Source organism: Alligator sinensis, unplaced genomic scaffold (assembly GCF_000455745.1).
Source record: "Alligator sinensis unplaced genomic scaffold, ASM45574v1 scaffold589_1, whole genome shotgun sequence".
Classification (NCBI taxonomy): Eukaryota; Metazoa; Chordata; order Crocodylia; family Alligatoridae; genus Alligator; species Alligator sinensis.
Window position 1 is genome coordinate 368555 of NW_005842881.1, and position 18732 is coordinate 387286.

General features: G+C 44.3%; 1 protein-coding gene across 2 annotated transcripts in view; it reads right to left on the bottom strand.

Annotated features, from left to right (window-relative positions):
* KCND3 (potassium voltage-gated channel subfamily D member 3) overlaps positions 1-18732 on the bottom strand; it is a 189571-nt gene that overhangs the window by 33181 nt on the left and 137658 nt on the right. For both annotated transcript variants that reach the window (XM_006035848.2, XM_006035847.2), the window contains exon 2: positions 4187-4349. In XM_006035848.2, coding sequence (XP_006035910.1) covers positions 4187-4349 — 163 coding nt within the window. The remainder of the gene's footprint in view (positions 1-4186; positions 4350-18732) is intronic.

The following is an 18732-nucleotide window of genomic DNA, read 5'->3' on the forward strand; positions in this document are numbered from 1 at the left end:
GTTGTTTTCATACAGTGATGGGCATGTGAGAATTGCTCATGCTTCTGACTTGAGAAAACTTGACTAATTCAGAAATGTATCCAGCACAAGGAGAATTAGAAATTCAAATCCAGGGAAAAAAAAAATATCGTGTGTGTCAATACAGCAGCCCTGATAAGAGCTGCAATCAATCATAGAAGCATCAAGGTTAACGGCATATTTCATCTTCACAGACTGGATCGACAGCCAGGAAAAAAAGAGGGGGGGACTCAGTGCAGAAACCTTCAGGGTCACAGCTGGCGGGCTGGGAAGGAGGCTTAGTGGAAGGACAGGTTTGTGGCTAAGGTGCTAGAATGGGATTCAGGACATGACGCGCAGCACATCTTGTCTCTTGAGATGATGAGGACATGAAGGCGGGCGCTGTCTCATGGTGTGCATACATTTATAGCACCAGCATCTTGCAGCATTGGGCGTCATTAGGGAGTGTTGTTTCAATTCCAGTAGAACAAAATAGCCAATAATGCAGACGATAACAATAATGCTCTTGCTTATTTGGCCCACCTCCCAGCTGCAAGCACGTATTCCTCTTTAAAAATGTTTTGGTCTTAGTTAATACTTGATCACAAATGATTTCTTAAATGAAGGCAATTGGCTAATTTTTTTTTAAATTAGAGTTTTGAAGATGCAATAGATGCTCCTGATTAGCAATGAATGGATTGTGTTTATGGCTGCTTAAAAGGTATTTGAGTGACCTGTAAGATCACGGTGCTGGGAAATTAATTGTTAATTGGATACGGTTTTGTTGCTCTTTATGTTGTGATTCCAAGGTTTGAAATTGAAGTCTCCAAGTGCAGAGAGGATGGAAAGTGGATCTATCTGTCCTCCAGTGAACCAAAGTTAAATTTTCCATTAACACATAACATCAGAGCTGCATGATATTCAATTATAATGCTTGTAATATGGTCCTGTTCATTACCTGTTCATTGCTTTTTCCCACTAAGATTCTGATGAAGAGTGGTGTTTGGGATTGAATTGTTCATTAGAGGACATTTTATGTTTAATTTTAAAGGTAGATTCTAGCACTGGTGAAAGGTAGAGGGTTGGCACTGCTGGAGACTGGAATCCCATCAGCACTAAACAGATACAACACAGGGAGGAGGCAGCTTTGGAAGCTGGAGATGCACAGCTCTTTGCATGCATGGGTCATGTCAAATCAAGGTACTTTGGGCAGACGTGATGTCCTGTATTAGACCAACTTCAGTAGTTGGACAAATAGTTCTTTGCAAGCTTTTGGGCACAAACACCCTTCTTCAGGCATATGGGTCGTGCCAAGGAGTCCTGGATGACATCCAGGCAGCTGAAACCTTGGGAGAGCTTTAGGAAGGGACCTTCCTAACCAGGACCTAACAAGGCCCTCATCTTGAATGTAGGGTAAGAATTCAGCCTCAGATTTTAAATGCATTTACAGGATTTTGACACCCATATCCATTGAATTTCCTCGTAGTCTCAGTCAAGTCCCTTAGATGCCTTTTAAAATCTCAGTCTTATATTCCTTTCTTACCAGTGCCAGTTGCTTTGGTATTCCATGTATATTCTCTTCTGAAATCATGTATGGTGGTAAGTTAGATGCTGGAGTACGTGCATGCTTTATTTATTTCTCCTACAGCTCACTCCAGATTGTATTTATTTCCCTGGGTTGTTTTCTTTATGCATTTAGAAAACTTGTGTTTAATAGCATATTTCTCTTTGGTTTTTATTGCGGGAGAAATCCAGCTCATTACAGCTGCTGTTGCAATGGCTGTCACTTGGACAGCTCAACAGACACGTTAATGCTTATTCGCTTTGTTCCCGTCTCTTCTGCAAAAGACAAGGAGGTGCCTAGGTGCCATCGTAGCTAATTAGAAGAAAGTCAGTTACTGAGTATTTGTCTCTAGAGGATAAAAGTACCAGTCACAGTCCTATCACCTGGCTTTGATTCATTGATTTTATTCTATTGTATTTTATTTTCAGATTTATAGATGAGACCCTTGGTCAACGTTCACTCAGCTACAAGGTTCAACTGGACTTTTGCAGTGTCAGAAACCAGTGAATCAATGCATATATGTTTCTTTGGTTACAGTCTCCTTAAACTACATGGCTTCATTCATCCCCTGTTCTCTTCCTAGTATAATCAAGGACCCTGTGAAGACTGTTGTACAGCACCTTCAATGGCAGCATTTGACACTCACTCTGCACAAGGGTGGTGCTCAACTGGGAATTAGCAGAGAGGCACTGGGAGAGGACAGGTCTTACTCTGCTCATGTACACTAGTTTCATGCTAACATTACTGTTTTGATTTCAGTAGAGACTCATGATTTATACTGGTGTAAGCAAGTGGGGAGCCTCGCTTAGATGGGATCTGTGCACCAAAGGGTTGACATCCTCTACCCTAGAGATTTTTTCCACTGCTCTGGAGTGCATGTACCAGTGGGATGGATGCTACTGCCCCGCTATCCCCTACACTGGGTTTCTTCCTCAGCTGCTCCTTAGACGCTTAGGTCTGAAGATGCAACCATTTGTTCTCGCCTATGTCACAGCCTCAAAGAAGCTTCAGCAGTGAGGCAGGACTTCATCCCCTTTCCTCTATTACTGCTTCAGCACCATGAAGCACAGCTGCATTCCCTCTGCTCATTGGGGAATTCTTGCACTTTTCCTTCCTCTGCGCTGGTCTGATGTGAAAACCATTCCATTCCTAACTATAAACTTGCATTGTGTGAACAAATAGACAGGGGGGTGTGTGTGTGTGTGTGTGTGTGTGTGTGTGAACATGTTTCATACTTCCATTCGAAAGAATCTATATTATGTTTTACTCTATCCTATATAGACATCTATATTTATATTGCTTTACACACATTTAAAAAAAAAAAAAAAGTCCCGTCAACTCTTGTAAGGTTTAATACCCACTGTCAAAACCAGTTTGAATCTAGAGGCAATAGCCGCAGCTCATTCACAGTAGAAACATCTTATTCATACATGGCAGCTGTCTACCTTTTGTTCTTCTGCAGGTCTAGATTGCCAGCGCTTGTAGGCTGGCAGGTCCCCTCTTCACTTTCTGAGATGCAAGAGGGAGACAGCCTAGATGCCTGCCTGGGGTAGAAATAACACATCTTATGACTACAACTCTCCCTCGTGTCCCGTGGGCATTGGATACCTGGCAGACTGAGACAGCATCCAACAGGGGAAAAGGAATCTTAAATCTCTAGTAGCTATTAAAAAATACCTTGATTTTGCAATCCCATCTGTAGTATACATTGGCTGGCCTGAAATAAATATGCTGTGTTTTGGCACTGAATCTGTAGGTTTTTCTTTACTAGTTAAAACGGTCCAAATTTTCAAACATTCAATAAACCTCTAACATTTTTAGGGCCTGTTGTATATAGCCAGCACTTCTTTCTGTTTGGGATGCAGTAGCCGGTTGGTTTGTGCACTTCCTTTTTTAAAGGCCAGAATAGAATAAGAAAAGAAGCTAGAGAGATAAATAACTTCTGATAAAGAAAAAAAAAATTAGGATTTACATTTTCTGCTATAGTGGAACCAGATTGATGTATAGCAAGGGCAAACAATGGAAACCCATTGTTCAGACAAGACTAGACAGCCTGTGTTGTAGGTAACCAGCTTGAATCTCTGTATAGATAACAGTTGTGAGGATTTGTTTGTGGGTCAATATACGGAGGCGTGCATGCATATGTTTGTGGGTAGATGTAGATAGATGGGTAGGATGGGTGCACACTGCCCTCTGCTTAGACAGACACAGACTTAGACTTGACACTTGTGCATCCTGTGCCCCATACTGATAAAGGCTGAGGCTTCCTCTTAGCTTATGTATGCAAGCTTTTGTGGAGAAGGTCCTCAATATGGTCCCTATTTTTGCATAATAGTGGCTAGGCTGTGACATAATGGCAGCAGTTCAATTCCCGAGTGACCAGGGACCGACTACAATATCGTAGTGATCCTTGCCCTGATGGGGATGGGTAGATGGCCTAAAAGTTCAGTTCCATCCTTATTTATGCATTGTTAACTCTTCCCTAAATGACACGGGCTGTCATGGTACTGAAAGGCTATGTTGGACCCGCATGGCTAGCGCTAGCGTCCCCATAAAGCAACGTCACCTGTAGGACTGCAGTGACAGGAACCTGTCAGTGCAAGATGCCACGTGAACGAGACTTACCTTTTGTGCTCTTCGTTTGTCAGCTCTCTGATTCTGATGGTAAATTCGGCTGAAGTTGGAAACAATAACTGGAACCGGCAGAGCAATGACCAGCACCCCACTCAGCGAGCAAATGGAGCCAAAGATCTTCCCAGCAATGGTCTTGGGCACCATGTCACCATAACTGGAGGAGAACAAAGACAAAGAGGTCGCTCTTCTGGCCCAAGACCCTGTGCAAATTCACTGAGCAAGCAGACAAAATGAGAGGCCGAGCTGGAGAGCAACGGCTAAACGCTAATCCCCTCCACCCCATATTAGCCTCCCAGCTGCACGTGGCACTTTCCTGATGTTGTACAGGATTCCTGCCAAAAACTCAGACTAGCCTTTCACTTGGTACTCAATAATACACAGCCAGAATGCCTAAGTAGAGTTTTCAAAAGGGCAAGATCCCTTTAAGACCAAAACTAATGTTTTTAGTTTGGCATTATGTCAAAGCATGACATGATATGATCTCATGCTTTGCAACCTTCCCAGCACACATGGCATTATGCTATCAACTACGTGGTGTGGATTTGTTATGCATGTTCACCCAGGATGCCACCAGTACAGAGGCAGGGTGTTCAACTGGGTGACCTGCAGTGAACTGCATTCTCCTTGCAGCACAGGACACCCGTTTTCTTTTCCCTTATTGCCTATTTTACACCTCAGTTGCACTGCTGATGTCAGTGGAGTCTCACGTGCAGGCGAGAAGGGAACGAGGCCCTTGCCTACAGCAGATGGCAGAAAAGCTGTGATTTAGAGCTCTGCTCAAAGACAGCTGGAACTGTGAGTTAGGCCTGCTTTGGGACTAACCTTTTGGGCTTGACTATACAGGGAAAGTAATGTTCCAGTGCAACAGCTAATCCACACTAACTCCTTATGTGAACACACATTCCACATGAGATCTGGCAGTAGATTAAACCAAACCATGAAAAGGCTCTCTTCATAATGAACTAAAGTATCCACTTTATGTTTTCACTCCCTGTTGTCCTGTATGCACTTTCCAATATAGGCAGACTCTTACCAGTGGTTTTGTGTTCATTGTGGAATTCACCTGGGTTTACACAATTTGCTAAGCAGGGGGTCCAGCATCTAGCCAATTAGGATTGATAATTTAGTTTTATATATGTATAATTTTATGAGAAATTGCATTCGTTCACACTTTGGGCTCACTGAGGGGTGTGAGCCCAACTGGAAAATGCACAGACAGACCTCTGCAAAGCCAAATGACCAAGTTCTGCGCAGCCCTCTTTTCATTAACAAGTGCATTTTGCATTTTGAATAATACCTGTAGAATCCGAGACAAAACAATCCCTTTCATTTTGATGCTGGTGGTAAATCATGTTGGTTTAGCTTCTTTAGATTCCACGTGACAAAAATCACCACCATGTAAAAGACTACTTTGCTCATATTTGCGCTTTTATTTTGCATATTGCTAACGCTGTCTGCAACTTTACCTAAACCGAATACTGTCAACCTGTGGAGAAATCCTCAATGTTTTAGCTTATGGCAACTCAACAAAGCAATATCAGAAGTGTTGCTATTATTCCCTAATGGAGCATATAGTGCTGTAACTGCTCAGGGCTTAGACATGTGATTGAGTGGCCTGGCTCCCTGAATGCCATATTATAGTAAAGGTAATTGGGACTCTGAATTCTGATTTACAGTTTGGCCTGACACAATCCCCATATTGCATCACAGATGATTGGACCTCTTAATTCTAACTGACTGCCCCATCACTCATGATTCCCCCATATCATAGAATAATTTATCAGGACTCTGAATTGTAATTGGGCACCAGCTGTTGGCTATGTGAAAGCAACCCCCCTGTACTCGACAGACGCGGCAGTGACCTCGGCCAGGGGAAGTGTGTGTTCCCCTGCAGTTTGCCTTCTAGAAGTAATTTCCAGCCCCTGCTCTGCAAAAGGCTGTCAGGCAGGTAAAACACGAGCGCACACATCTGGAGAGTTTGACTGATCAGAAGATACAGCGGATCCTGTCATTCTCACGGCAGTTAGCCCCCTTTTTCATAGGCGTGTGATTAAGACAGTTACTGCTGGGGTTTATTGGCATTTCTGAACAGATTTACTAAGGCATTTGTCACTTTTTGCAAATGTACATTATCCAGAGAGGAAATACAACTGACATGTGCTGGAAGAAGGGGAAAAAACAAACACAACCCAGGGCAGGCTTCAATCCTCTGGGCTACAGGAACCGCTGTCACTTATTGCAAGGTGTGATGCAAGTGAGGAGTGAGTATCAAACCCATTTGGCAGTTTCAGAAGCAACAAAGTGACTTAGGAGCATCAGTCCTCTTGTGGCAAGGTATAAGTACTCTTTCCATGTCCTGAAAATGAAGGGGTTATCTGGATTCATGTAACCCCTTCATTGGCAGGACACAAGGGGAGTATTTAGTGGGTCTGTCTGACTTCTTGGCTGGTCCAGGCAGTGATGTGGCGTTAAGGGTGTCAGTAAAATCAGGATCACCTTGCTGTAACACGGATCTTCTTGATCCCAGTCCATTACACACCACTTAGCTAAGCGGGCTGGGCCCCAGACTCCTTCCTGTGCTCATTTTCCATGCTAGAAAGCAGCTAGGCCATTTGACCCAATATCTGAAACAAAAGATCCTAACGAGATCTTCACTGGGCTATTGCCCTCCTGGGTCTCCAGAGAAAAGCTCAATTTCTGGCACGGAGGGCAAAGGGACAGCATTTCTGTGACATTTTCAACTTTCTGAATTTTCTGTAATTGCTTCACACATCACTGGCTAAAGCTTAATTGTAGCACGCAAAGCCTTTCTTCCGGATTCACCTACAGTCAGCTCATGAAAGCCTTGTGCAATGCCTCTAATCAGTAAAGCACTCTTTATGTCTATTAACTTTTGAGACGTTGCCTTACACGAAGATCGTTTAAAGGCCCTTGTTAAGCAACCACCTCTTCAGCCTCATTCGATGCTGTCAAAAAAAGGTGGTTTTTTTTCTTTCCTTTTCTTGTTTTTTTCCTCCTGCTTCCCTCAGATGTGGTAGGACTAAAATTTAATCACTTGTCTCAAACATGACCCTTTTGACACACAGCACTGAGCAAGGTCCTCTGTGTGTTTGCAGAAGGTGCAATTGTTGCCCTGACTCTGCCCTCTTAGTCTGGGCTTTAAAGGTAGTGCTATAAAACAGCACCATATAAAAGGTTGGCTTATGGGATGTTTGGAAGCGATATTGCTTGGCACATTTTTGCTTGACGTGCTGGACAAACAGTGGGAAATAGGTTGGAAGGAGAAATCTACCACTGGCCGGAGTCGGCTGGACTGGAACGAGGTCTAATAGGTCTGCTCCAATGCTCATCCCTGGGATTACTTACTGCAGAACTACTTGGATGAAATACAGTTGAATTGAGCCGTACGTGTTTGCATGACATTTTTTCAGGCACTGTGGAGATGGTATTGGGGATTTTTGTTCTGCAGTGTAAAAGGCATACTGACACTTGAAAATGCCCCAGTTTCCAACTCTGTATCCCATCAGAATGAGAACCAAGTGGCAAATAGAACTTGAACTCTTTTTTATGTGACTTATCATTAAAAAAAGAAAAGTTGGTTCATTTTTTTAAAAGCTCTGAGTATCCACCCATCCCTTTTGAAATGGCTGCGGTGCTCAGCACAGTCCTTGTGCCCTGGGGGATATTTGGTCAACAGCACGACTTGATTAATCTAGCAACTACAGGATAGCTTTTCCCTGATGCATTCCTTCTGACAACATGCATCTGGGAGCAAGGGGAAGGACGCACAGCATTGCAACCATCTCTAGACCTGCATTTACTTAATAATAAGAAATCGCTCGTTAAGAATCTGTTCTCAGTGACGGCAGATGACAGAACAAGGAGCGATGGTCTCAAGTTGCAGCAAGGGTGGTTTAGGTTGGTTATTACTAATAACTTACTAGGAAAAACTTTCTCACTAGGAGGGTGGTGAAGCACTGGAACAGGCTACCTAGAGAGGTGGTGGACTCTCCATCCTTGGAGGTTTTAAGGCCCAGCTTGACAAAGCCTTGGCTGGGATGATGTAGTTGGGGATGGTCCTGCCTTGAGCAGGGGGGTGGACTAGATGTGACCTCCTGAGGTCCCTTCCAACCTCCTTATCTATGATTTTGTGAGAAATAATAATTCTGGGGTTGTCAGATCAGGGAAGATGCTGGGAAGAACAGCTCCTGGAAGCTGTTGGACCTGTCTCATGCTCTACCTTGTGCCTGGGTGAAACTTTCTACACAGAGCGATAGAATTGCATGTGTACAGGAAATCTGGATTAAGTGCTTCAATATATCGCATCCTCCCTCTGAAAACCAAATGGAGACTTCTCCTTCTGCATTGTTTTGTGATTGCTATGTCAACTCCTCCGAAGTGAATTGAGGTAGCATCATTTGGAAGCAGTCGAGCTTCTCTGTGCTCACCTATGGCATTTATGTCCAACGCACATCCATGGCTTGAGGCAATGATGCAAAGCACACCTTACCAACAGGACATGCATTGCTTTTCAAGGCAGGGATTTAAACAGTCAAGGTCTTGTATCTTTTGGCACAATTTCTGCTCCCCCAGGAGGCATGAAGGGTCCTAAAAGGACTGAGGGGAGGACTCCATTTGCAGTGATGTATTAGTAAAGCCAATTCATAGGAGAGCCAGGAGAGGAATCACGGTTTAAGGATTAGGTCATGTTGCAACAGCTGCTAAGTCACAAGATTTTAGACTGCTGCAAAAACTCATAAACTGCTGGAGCTGTTTTTGAATTGCTGAGAGTGTGAGGGGAGAGCAAGAGCTGGGAGCAGCTAGAATGAGTAAAACTTGTAACAGATACAATCAAAACTGGCGATGGCAATGCAGGCTGCAGGGCAGCAGCTGAATGGTGGTAGTACAAGGGCACGATATAGACTCTTGTATTCATACTTAAAGTTCATTTAAAGTTTACGAAAGGTGCCAGACTGAAAGCCCTGGAGACTGCATCCCGCTGATGAAGAGGTCCTAGAAGGCATGGGGTTTGCCAATATTAATTAAGCCTTACAAATATTCGGTGAGGTTAATAAACTTAGTTTGATTATTCTATTTAGTTGGTCTGATAAGAGAGATTCTATTTATTTCTAACAAAATATATTCTATTTATTTATTTATTCTATCTAGTTGGTCTACTAAAAGCTATCGCCTCTGAACCAAGAGCTTTGTTTATCTGTGAGGTTAATGATGAGATCATTTGGGCAGCCTGTGTAGCAGAGGGCAGCAGGGTGTCTAGAAAGGCACAGCTGGGGTTTAGGCAGTGTGGAGGAACGGCATCTCCAAATGACAGGGATGCTGAGGATTTAGGAAGGCAGTCTATAACTTCTTGAGTTGGAATTTAGCCAGATGCTAAATTTAGCTGCCCTTTTTCTTGCAGAAAACTATCACGTGATCTTCCATGACCACAAGGGCCTGGGGCTCATTCTTGTGCCCTCGTCACATGTCTATGTCCAAATAATGCTATGGATTAGCACCAGCTGCAAAAAAGCATGCCCCTTACGCTATCATGGTATCACCCAGGCTGCAGTTTGGACTCGGTGGAAAATCTTCTTACTGTGTCACTACAAAAACTTGGTATTTTTAATGGAAGGCTGCCCTAAGTACGGTCCCAGTCTTCCTTGGCTTGTGAATTCAACACTCACTACACTGTAAGACAAAAAGTATGATTGCACAACTCGTGGGATGATTATTATTCTTAATTTACAATAAAAAATATATCGCTCCACAACAGTGATGCTATATATAACATAATAGCCATTGTACTGCTTCCTAAGTGCACGCCAAGAGATATGTACTTCGGGTACCCAGGTGCTGCTTTTGTCTGTGCTAACTCACCAGAAAACAAGCGATTGTTTGCACGTCAATAGGATTTCCTTGTGCTTTGCGCAGGGAAGTTCAAACACAGAGGAGAGAAATTGTTCTACGTTTAGGCCAAAGACCTGTGAAGCCTTTACTTCCCAGCAGGATTTGCACCTAATATTTTGGGAACTGGCATTTTACAAAGCAACTGCAGCTACCTTAGCTATGATCCTTCTCCTATTTTCTCCCCTGTCACAATCTATTTGCTACCAGCAATGCAGCTCTTTGATTAAACGGCTTAACCGGAGGGTTGCAAGCGAATGGCCGGCAGGAGAAGAGCGCCTTCTGTGGAGCAGACAACAAGGAATAAACTGGCTTTGAACGGCAAAGCCATGTGCCTTGATGGTCTCAGTTGGTACTGAGAACATGCCCTGCCCAGTGGGTCATGTTTCATGCCATGTAGCCGCTCTCCCAGGTGTGACCAGGCATGCGAGCAGCATTCTGGGTGCATGGGACCCTGCTGTGTCCCAGCACCCCCCCACTTCCCTTTGCCCCTGGTCCCTGATGCTTATTAGGGGCTGCTGGCTACCTCACTGCCCCTTGAGCCTATGACATGGGTCGGCTATTTGGTCAGTGAGTAGCGGGAGCTGAGCTTGCCGACCCACCTGCTGACAGCAGGAAGCAATTAAGGGATCAAATCAGTCCCCAGTGGAAAGCATCCCACTGACCTCAATGGATCCAGGGTAGGGTGGAAGCATGCAAGTAGCACGTCAGCGCTGATGTTCCTGGACCCACTCTCTGCATAAGCCGTGCTGGGGTTTATCACGTGCGAGGGGCTGGGGATTACTTCCTCAACTTTCTCATATTGTGGATCACAAAACCAGCCTTAAGGGAGCTTTGTTTCAAAGCCTTATCATTACTGACCAAGAAAAACAGAGGCAGGAGCTTCCAAGTGGGCTAGCTTTAGGCTTTTTTGGCCTCTTCTCTCCTTCTTCAAGAAGCATTCTGTATTTTGCTGTGCTCACGCCCCGGCCTGGTCAATTAAAACTTCTGAAGCCAGAGGAATACAGTCCATATAATTAAAAAGTGTCTGATCACTCCTACCTCATGGCATTGCATTTTGAGCAGTCTGATTCATTCCACATGACAACGTAAAGCCATTGCAAGTTCGTTTTGGGTAGCTTTAACGCCTAATAAAGAAGATGTCAGGCCTTGATGAGCTGTAACCGTTGTCTCACGCAGATGGTCATTAAGAGATTATTTTGAAGCAATGGATTAAAGATGGCAATAAAATAAAAGACCTGTCATTGCGTGATCTACCTGGGGGGAATTTCAAATTGCCAACTTGTTTCTTATGAATGCTCATCAGCTAATTATCCCAGAGCAAGAAAAGCTGGACATTCAGCTGTAATTGGGCAAGGCCGTTTTCTCTGTGTGTTGCAGAGTCCTGAGCACTAATGAAGACCAGCAGCAGGTAAACAGGCACCGGATTAATATGCACATCATGTCGTCGACCAGCACAATTCATGTCCTTCTTGGTGGTAGCAGGGCAAGGGCAGAGTGGACTTGTTCTGGGGAGGAAGTTTCTTCACGCGTGAATGAAGGAACTGCAGGAAGGACCCTCCTGTTCGTTGCCTGTGTTGTACCTGTTCCTTGGACAGACAACTTTTGCCTCCAAAGCTGTCTGCCCTCTTCAGATGAGGCACCAGCGGAGAGCAGATGGTGGCAGATCAAGCCAAAATTTCTGCTGTGAGCGAAAGGAAGATGTGTGCAACAGTGCTCTTAGCGTCTGAACGAGGATTCATTGATGTTAACGGAAAGTCTCCCATTGACTGCAATGGGCTTTGGATGAGACCCATAAGACTCTTACTGTTGCTACTCCGGGGTTGGCATATGTGGCTCTTACATTATTAATTGCTACAGCGACAACTTGTTTTTGTCCCCGAACAATACTGCTAAACGCTAATGGCCTCCCAGCGTATATGTAAGGGAGATGCTGCCAAATAATCCAAAATATTGTATTTCAATTAGCATCTCTTGGGCACATTAAACCCAAACATTCCTTGTTTTGTTCCAGAAAGGAGTCGTAAGAGCCTCCAAAGCCTCTATTAATTTATTGAAAGGCAACTCGTCATGTACAACGAAGAAGAAACCTACTGCCGAAAGTCCATCTTAAGTTATTCATCAGTGACCTTGTTAGGACAGCGAGAAGATAGAGGGATGGAGTACGAGTAAAGGTCAGAAAGGCTAACAGGACACACAATGCAAAGCAGCCACGGCTCAACCGGATCGGACAGAGCACTCTTGTCCTGAGCTAGTCCCAAAGGCACAGCAGACGTAGGTGACCTTCCTGGCTCTCCCGGGGGTTTCTTGTGTGATCCTGAATGAGTCGCTTCAACTGTTTTTTCTTCAGTTCCCCATCTCTGAATTGCCAACTAATTACCCACTCTTTGCCTGCTTGGTCAATTTAGATGGCAAGCTCTTCAGGGCAGAGGCTGTCTCTTACTATGCATATGCTTAGCACCCAGCTCTCTGGGACCTCTGGCCACCCCTGTACTGCAAATATCAACCATGCAAAGGCGTGGGACAGAAGTCTGCGGCAAATGCAGCCCTGTGCATGGCTCCCAGCATGAGCGGAGACAGACACTGCACATTGCCGGGCTGGGATTGCAGAGCCCGCCTCAAGCTAAACGCTCTGCTAGCTAATTGCCAGCTATTTGTTCAGCTGGTTGCAGATTTTGCCAGTTTTCTGTTGTTAACTTGACTGAGAATTCGTGCACTTCCATACGCCTACTCTGTATATCAGGCATCCCTGATGCGGGCCAACACAGACATGTGAAGATAGATGGCCCTTAAGCTTATTTACCCTTCAGATCAAAGGGGCCTAAGGAAAACCTCCCTACTGTAGGTCTGGCCAGTGCTTGGGCTGCTTACGATGGATTAGTGCTGGGCTGAAGCATCCAACCTGGGCATAAATCACTGGAAAGTAACTCCACAGCACGTCTGTCAGCCAGGGGGAGAATAACCAATCTTTTTTGGCTAAATGTGGGGTGTTAGGGAGCCTCTCTACCCGGCCTTTGCTCCATGCTGGAGGCCATTCTAGTTCATCTTCTCCTCTGCTGTCAACATAACAGGATGCCAAGACAACCCTCTAAAAGACCTGCTCTGGAAAAAAAAATGGAAAATATACCATAGGGGAGCAACCTTTATGTGCTGCCAAAGCATGTGGGATAGATAGCAACTAGCACAGTCCTTCCACCATTCAGCTCTGATGCCCCTGACTCAGGTGGGAGGGTTGTTCAGGCACTTGGATTTTACCCCAGGTCATTTCTGTGAGTTCAGTGGGACTTAGCATGGGGGTATGACTAAGGGACGCCAAATTGGGTCTTCGGGAGATGTTAATTTTGGCGGGGGGAAAGATCATCGCCACCTCCTTCTCCTCTCTCTGGATGCAGAATGAAAATAGCTCCCTGGAGTTGTGTGTGTACAACATCCAGAGGACTAAGGAGACACTGAAAATAATGTGGCTTTTAGCAGTTTCACACAAGAAAAACCTTAAACAAGCCAAACCAACCACAACAGCAAGTGACCTCTGAATGAAAAATCACCAGAGAGATGTCCCCCCTCCACCTGGTTCCTATTCATACCAGAACCAAGTGTTTTAGACGGGGGGATGCCCTGGCACCAGCAAAATGATTTTACGTATTAGGACAGCTTTGTTCTTCGGTTGAAAAAGAGGCCATATGCCATCTACCCTTATTAGCAACAATCAGTCTTGAAGAGCTTAATGCACTATTATTTTATCCATCTTTCACCAAAGATGATGTTATCAGCGTGAGGTCACGGCCTCCGAGTTTCAGTTTTAACAGCAAAGTTGTCTGGACATCACTTCAACTCCTCCAGCTGGAGACAGCAATAAATAAGGTGCTGAACAGCTCATCAAGTGACTCAGGCTAAAAATAGCTCTCCCAGCAGCATCTTCTGATGCTCATCTCCCTCTCTCTGTGCAACATGCGTAGCCCCTAAAAATAGAGGATTATAATCAAAAAGCTGAAAGACCCTTAACTACAGCATAGAGACATGAGCAGGTGCTGCCATAATGAAGCCTTTGCAAAGGCAGTGAGCAGCTTTTGATGACGTTGCTCCTTTCCAGTTGCAGTTTTATGTAACGGGCCAGATCCTCAGTTGATGTCGGCTGATTTATGCCACTCGCTGGGGGTCTATCCCAATCGAATCCCAGGCCCCCTTCCTCTACTTCATCCTCTGGTATCTTCATTGAACATCTTTTGGCAAGCCCTCATTTTGCGATCCGTTCATGCCATCGTGCCTAGGCTTTAGGACCTGCCTAGACGAGCAGCTTCACCCGAAAGCTGACTTTAATTACCGGCCGTGAATCCTCTGAACTAAAATATTCAGGTAATGTAGCTTCTTCCTGCCTGTGCTGATTCCTTTCTATTTAAGTCTCGATTATCATTGTCCTACTCATGGTTCACACCTTCTAATATGTTAAACCACTTCTCGCTTGATGTTAAACCTCTTCTCACTTGTATTTGCACCAAATTAAATGACAGATGCATTATATAGACTAAGAACCACAGCAGCCTTTTTTCTGGGAGAGAAAAGCCCTGGTTAGATGACATAAAGGAGTAAATTGAAGAATTGAGCGTTACTGTGACTATTTCTCTCATGTGCAAAATGGAAAGGCACTTTCCTGTCCCTGGCCTTTTTATTCCTGAAGCTTTAGGTTTCAGAAATGATTTCCTACTTGTTAGGTTTCAGTGGAAGTCCATAATTCCACATTACCAGCTTTAAATGCTGAAAGGTTTGGCAGGTATGAGACAGATAGCTACCTAGCAAATAGCGTAATCTATTGAGCTAATAATACAAAGCTAAACTGCTGTTGAACTGAGAAGCAGTAGCGCAACTTGTTATCTTGCTGCTCGTTTAGCTCGTCTAACAAACGACAAGTGACATGTGGACCGAATCTGTGAAATTAAAGTAATGACTCAAGGGAAAAAAGATGCTTTTAAAAAATAAAACAATTATCAGTGTCGATGGCACTCATAAATATTAAGAAAAATTAATGCCATGATAAGAAGGACCGTGTTCGAAACGATCGCTAAAGCAGTAATAGATTTGGCTGCCAATCGTATCAGTTCCACTGCTACTTCATAATCTGATTAGTCCCTTTGGTAATCTAAAATTATGTCCTACAGTTTAGGGGGGAGGTAGGAATTTAGAATCTAATATCATTGACTAATTAATTTGTATTAGGGTTTAGAAATAATTAAGCATTTTTTTAATCTAAATTTAAGCTCCATAAATTATCCTTATTGTACAATTAATTGTCTCATTCATTTTCTCCAGGTGCAGTGGAGATAAGACGTGGAATCTCACCCTCCCATTGGCACCTTGCACAGAACATATAAAGCCAATTAGAGTAGTGTCTGCTCAAAACCCAACCTTTTTAACAGAGGTTAAATAACATTATGTTCTGTGGGCCATTAGGAGCCATTTCATCAGTGAAATAGCTGCACATGCCATGAGGAAAATTGGAGACGAGGCATTTTCTTTCCATTATTTCTCCAAAGTTAAAAAAGAAGAAGAAGAAGATGATAAAAAAAGCATCCTTAAACCAGCAGCTCATGTCCTGGTCTCCACTAGGATTAAATGAATTCAGTAAAGATTCACACACACTATTTGTTAGCTAGGTGCAGGCACAGTGCAGCTCGTGACTAAGAAACTCATGGACTTCATCCAGCCACCTGAGCTCCAAGGTGAGGAGGGAAAGCGCGGGTTCTGCGGCAGTGACTTCAGCGATGTGTTTTCCAAAAGCACCCAAACCTTTTGCCTAATGGGAAATGGGGTCGGCATGGAGATGAATGCTTACGTAGGCCTGCAGATGCAGGATCCCGGCAGTCTTCGGGGAATCGAGAGGGGCCCGTGGCTTGTTCTAGGGATCACGCACCAGTCTATTAGTGACAAGTCCTCAGATCACCCCCAAGCCTCCACCTGTTCCATTGTTTTACCCATCGTCTCTCCCTACCGCACAGCGTGTCTCAACCTTTTTTGTACCAGCGCCTATTTTTAAACGTCGATTGCCAGTCCCAACCCAATGCCTCTCGCTCCCAACCCACTGCCCCCCAGCCCTGCAGCATGTGATGCAGGGGGTCAGTGCGTGAGGAGTGGGGCGTGGGAGGGCAAGCAGCCCCTTGCAGGCTGGAAGACCGCAAGCCTGTAAGGGGAAAGCCACGGTTTCCCACATTTTTCTCCTTTGCAGGAGAATCCATTTTGAAAGTTTGTTTGTGACCCTTTCATATATTCTTCTGACCCACTTTTAGGTCGTGACCCACGGGTTGAGAAACACTGGTCTAAAGATATCGCCCACAAAAAGACATGGACAGGTGCTACCGTTATGAAGCCTTTGCAAAAACAGTGAGCAGCTTTTGATGCGGCTGCTCTTTTCCAGTTGCGTTTTTATGCAATGAGCCAGCAGATGTCAATCTGATTTATGCCACTTACATTATTTGAGGCATTACACAAATGCATGGGCAGTGACAATCCCTGCCATTGCCCTTTCTATCTTCCAGTCGCCGTGCACGTACGGCTTATTAGTAAACCAGATCCCTACTTTGAAATCCTATGGAATGATTCTCACACCTCGAAGGAAATATCTCGTGGTCTGTTACGTACTATTGCCATTTGGAAAAAGTGTCATAGAAACTGTATTTCTGTAGAGCCCATCTGAATGAACCCATATTAACTCCATGCTAAAGTCCCTGTGTCAGCAAGCTTGCAGCTCCAGGTTCTGATATCCTTGCTCACGTTGAATGCCACCTTAATCCACAGCTGGCCCAGCTGAAGGCATTGGGATCCCTCTCACAGCAACAAGTTACCCTTAAAGCTTAACTGGCTTGCCTAGGACCACAGAGCAAGGTGCTGGCAGAACCAGTATGAGAACTCAGGTACAGCCCCCTGCTATAACCGAGTGCCAAAGAGATCAGTGGGGTGGATTGTTATGCAGCTCTCCCCTACTGTAATTTGCTGTAAATGGTGCACTGAGCTCAGTTCGACTTGTGTACAAGTGACGGCTTTTAAGTGATGTAACTAATTAAAACACCCCGTGTCAGTTTTAACAAACCTGCTTAATTTAGTGAGGATGAAACCCCCCGTCACGTGTACAAGTGCCCCTAGGTTGCTTCTCAATTGTCCGCACTGGAAAAGTAAGGAGTTTCCTACTGTGTGGTGCAAAATGTCATAAGGGGTATATGGAGGCTGAGACTGCCTAATGGACGATTGAAACACAAAAGCAATGTTACTTCAGATGATTTATCATCACTGCTTCAGACTGCTTTTAGCAGCTCTCTGAAATGTCCTTTGTTTACCTAGCGGCTTGACCTGTACTGTAGTTTCCAAAGAAGATTTCCCTCCACCCATTTAGCTATAGCTTTTAGGAGAATAAGCATAGAATAATACCGTTATTTGGCGTACAATGGAATATGATTTTGAAAGGTACCGGGGCGAAGGAGATAGAATAAAGTATGGAATTAGCATGTTGTTTTTTCCAGGTGCAAAAGATCCCTTTTTCTGTAAATTACTGTGCAGTGTTTTGATCTACAAAAAGAAAAAGAAGCAGAAATAACTCTACAAATCAGCCGGAATGATTCAGTTGCATTGCAAGGCCCATGTACATTGGACGTGACAGCTCGGAGGGGCTAATGTCCTTCTATTTAGCAGGGGTGACTCCATGCAATCGTGCTAATGTGTCTTTGAACCTCCAGTGAAATAATGTCCGTGTCAGGTCCAATAGAAGGCTAAAAACAAAAGCAACTAATGCGAATTTCCTCTGCTGGTTTTTGCAAACCCTGAGTAAACTGGGATTTAACAGATGCAACACAGTTATGGTTTTTAAGCTATTTTGTTGAGATCTTCATTCATCCCAAGCACTCTGTTCCATGTCCACCAGTGAAGTTTACACCAGCAAAGGATTTGGCCCTCTTTCATCAGCTAAGAGTACATCTAGAGGACACTTGCACTTCAGATTTTCCTCCCGTTCATGCCAAGTTGTTCTTTAATACATCTGATACTCTTACCCCACAAGATATTTGTGATGTTTCCAATGAAGCGATGAACCGTAAAAGATACGCACATTAAACGTTCCCTTGCAGAAGAAGCTGTACGCACCATTTATCATCGTTGCATGTATTAGGAGGCCAGAGGGAGCTCTGCTCTGCACTGAGTGTAGGCCTAGGCAATACCTAGGGGCATTAGGAAGTCCCGACTGTCACTGATGTACTATGTGGCTCTGGGAGAGACAGTTGTGCTCCTTCCCTCAGTTTCCCTATCTGTGAAGTGGAGATGATGATGCTTACATGGATCTATAAGGCAGGAACTCAGGGAATTTACTGATTTTTTTATTTTGTCTGTATGGTGTTTTAAAACTGTAGGGTAGGAAGTTCAAAACCACTCGGTAGGAGCAGAGCTGACCTCAACAGGAGCTTTACTGTTGATGTTAACAGAAGAAGAGTTAGGTTGAAAATATGCACTTCTGAAAAGCTTCTTGTATATAAGCGCTAGACATTACTACTCAGATCCCTGACCTTTGCAGAGACATGATCTACCAAAGAGGTGCAAATGATCCAATAACTCATGTCTCGAGGCTGTAGACATTGGGCAGGCCGACAGGTTCTTCTTTC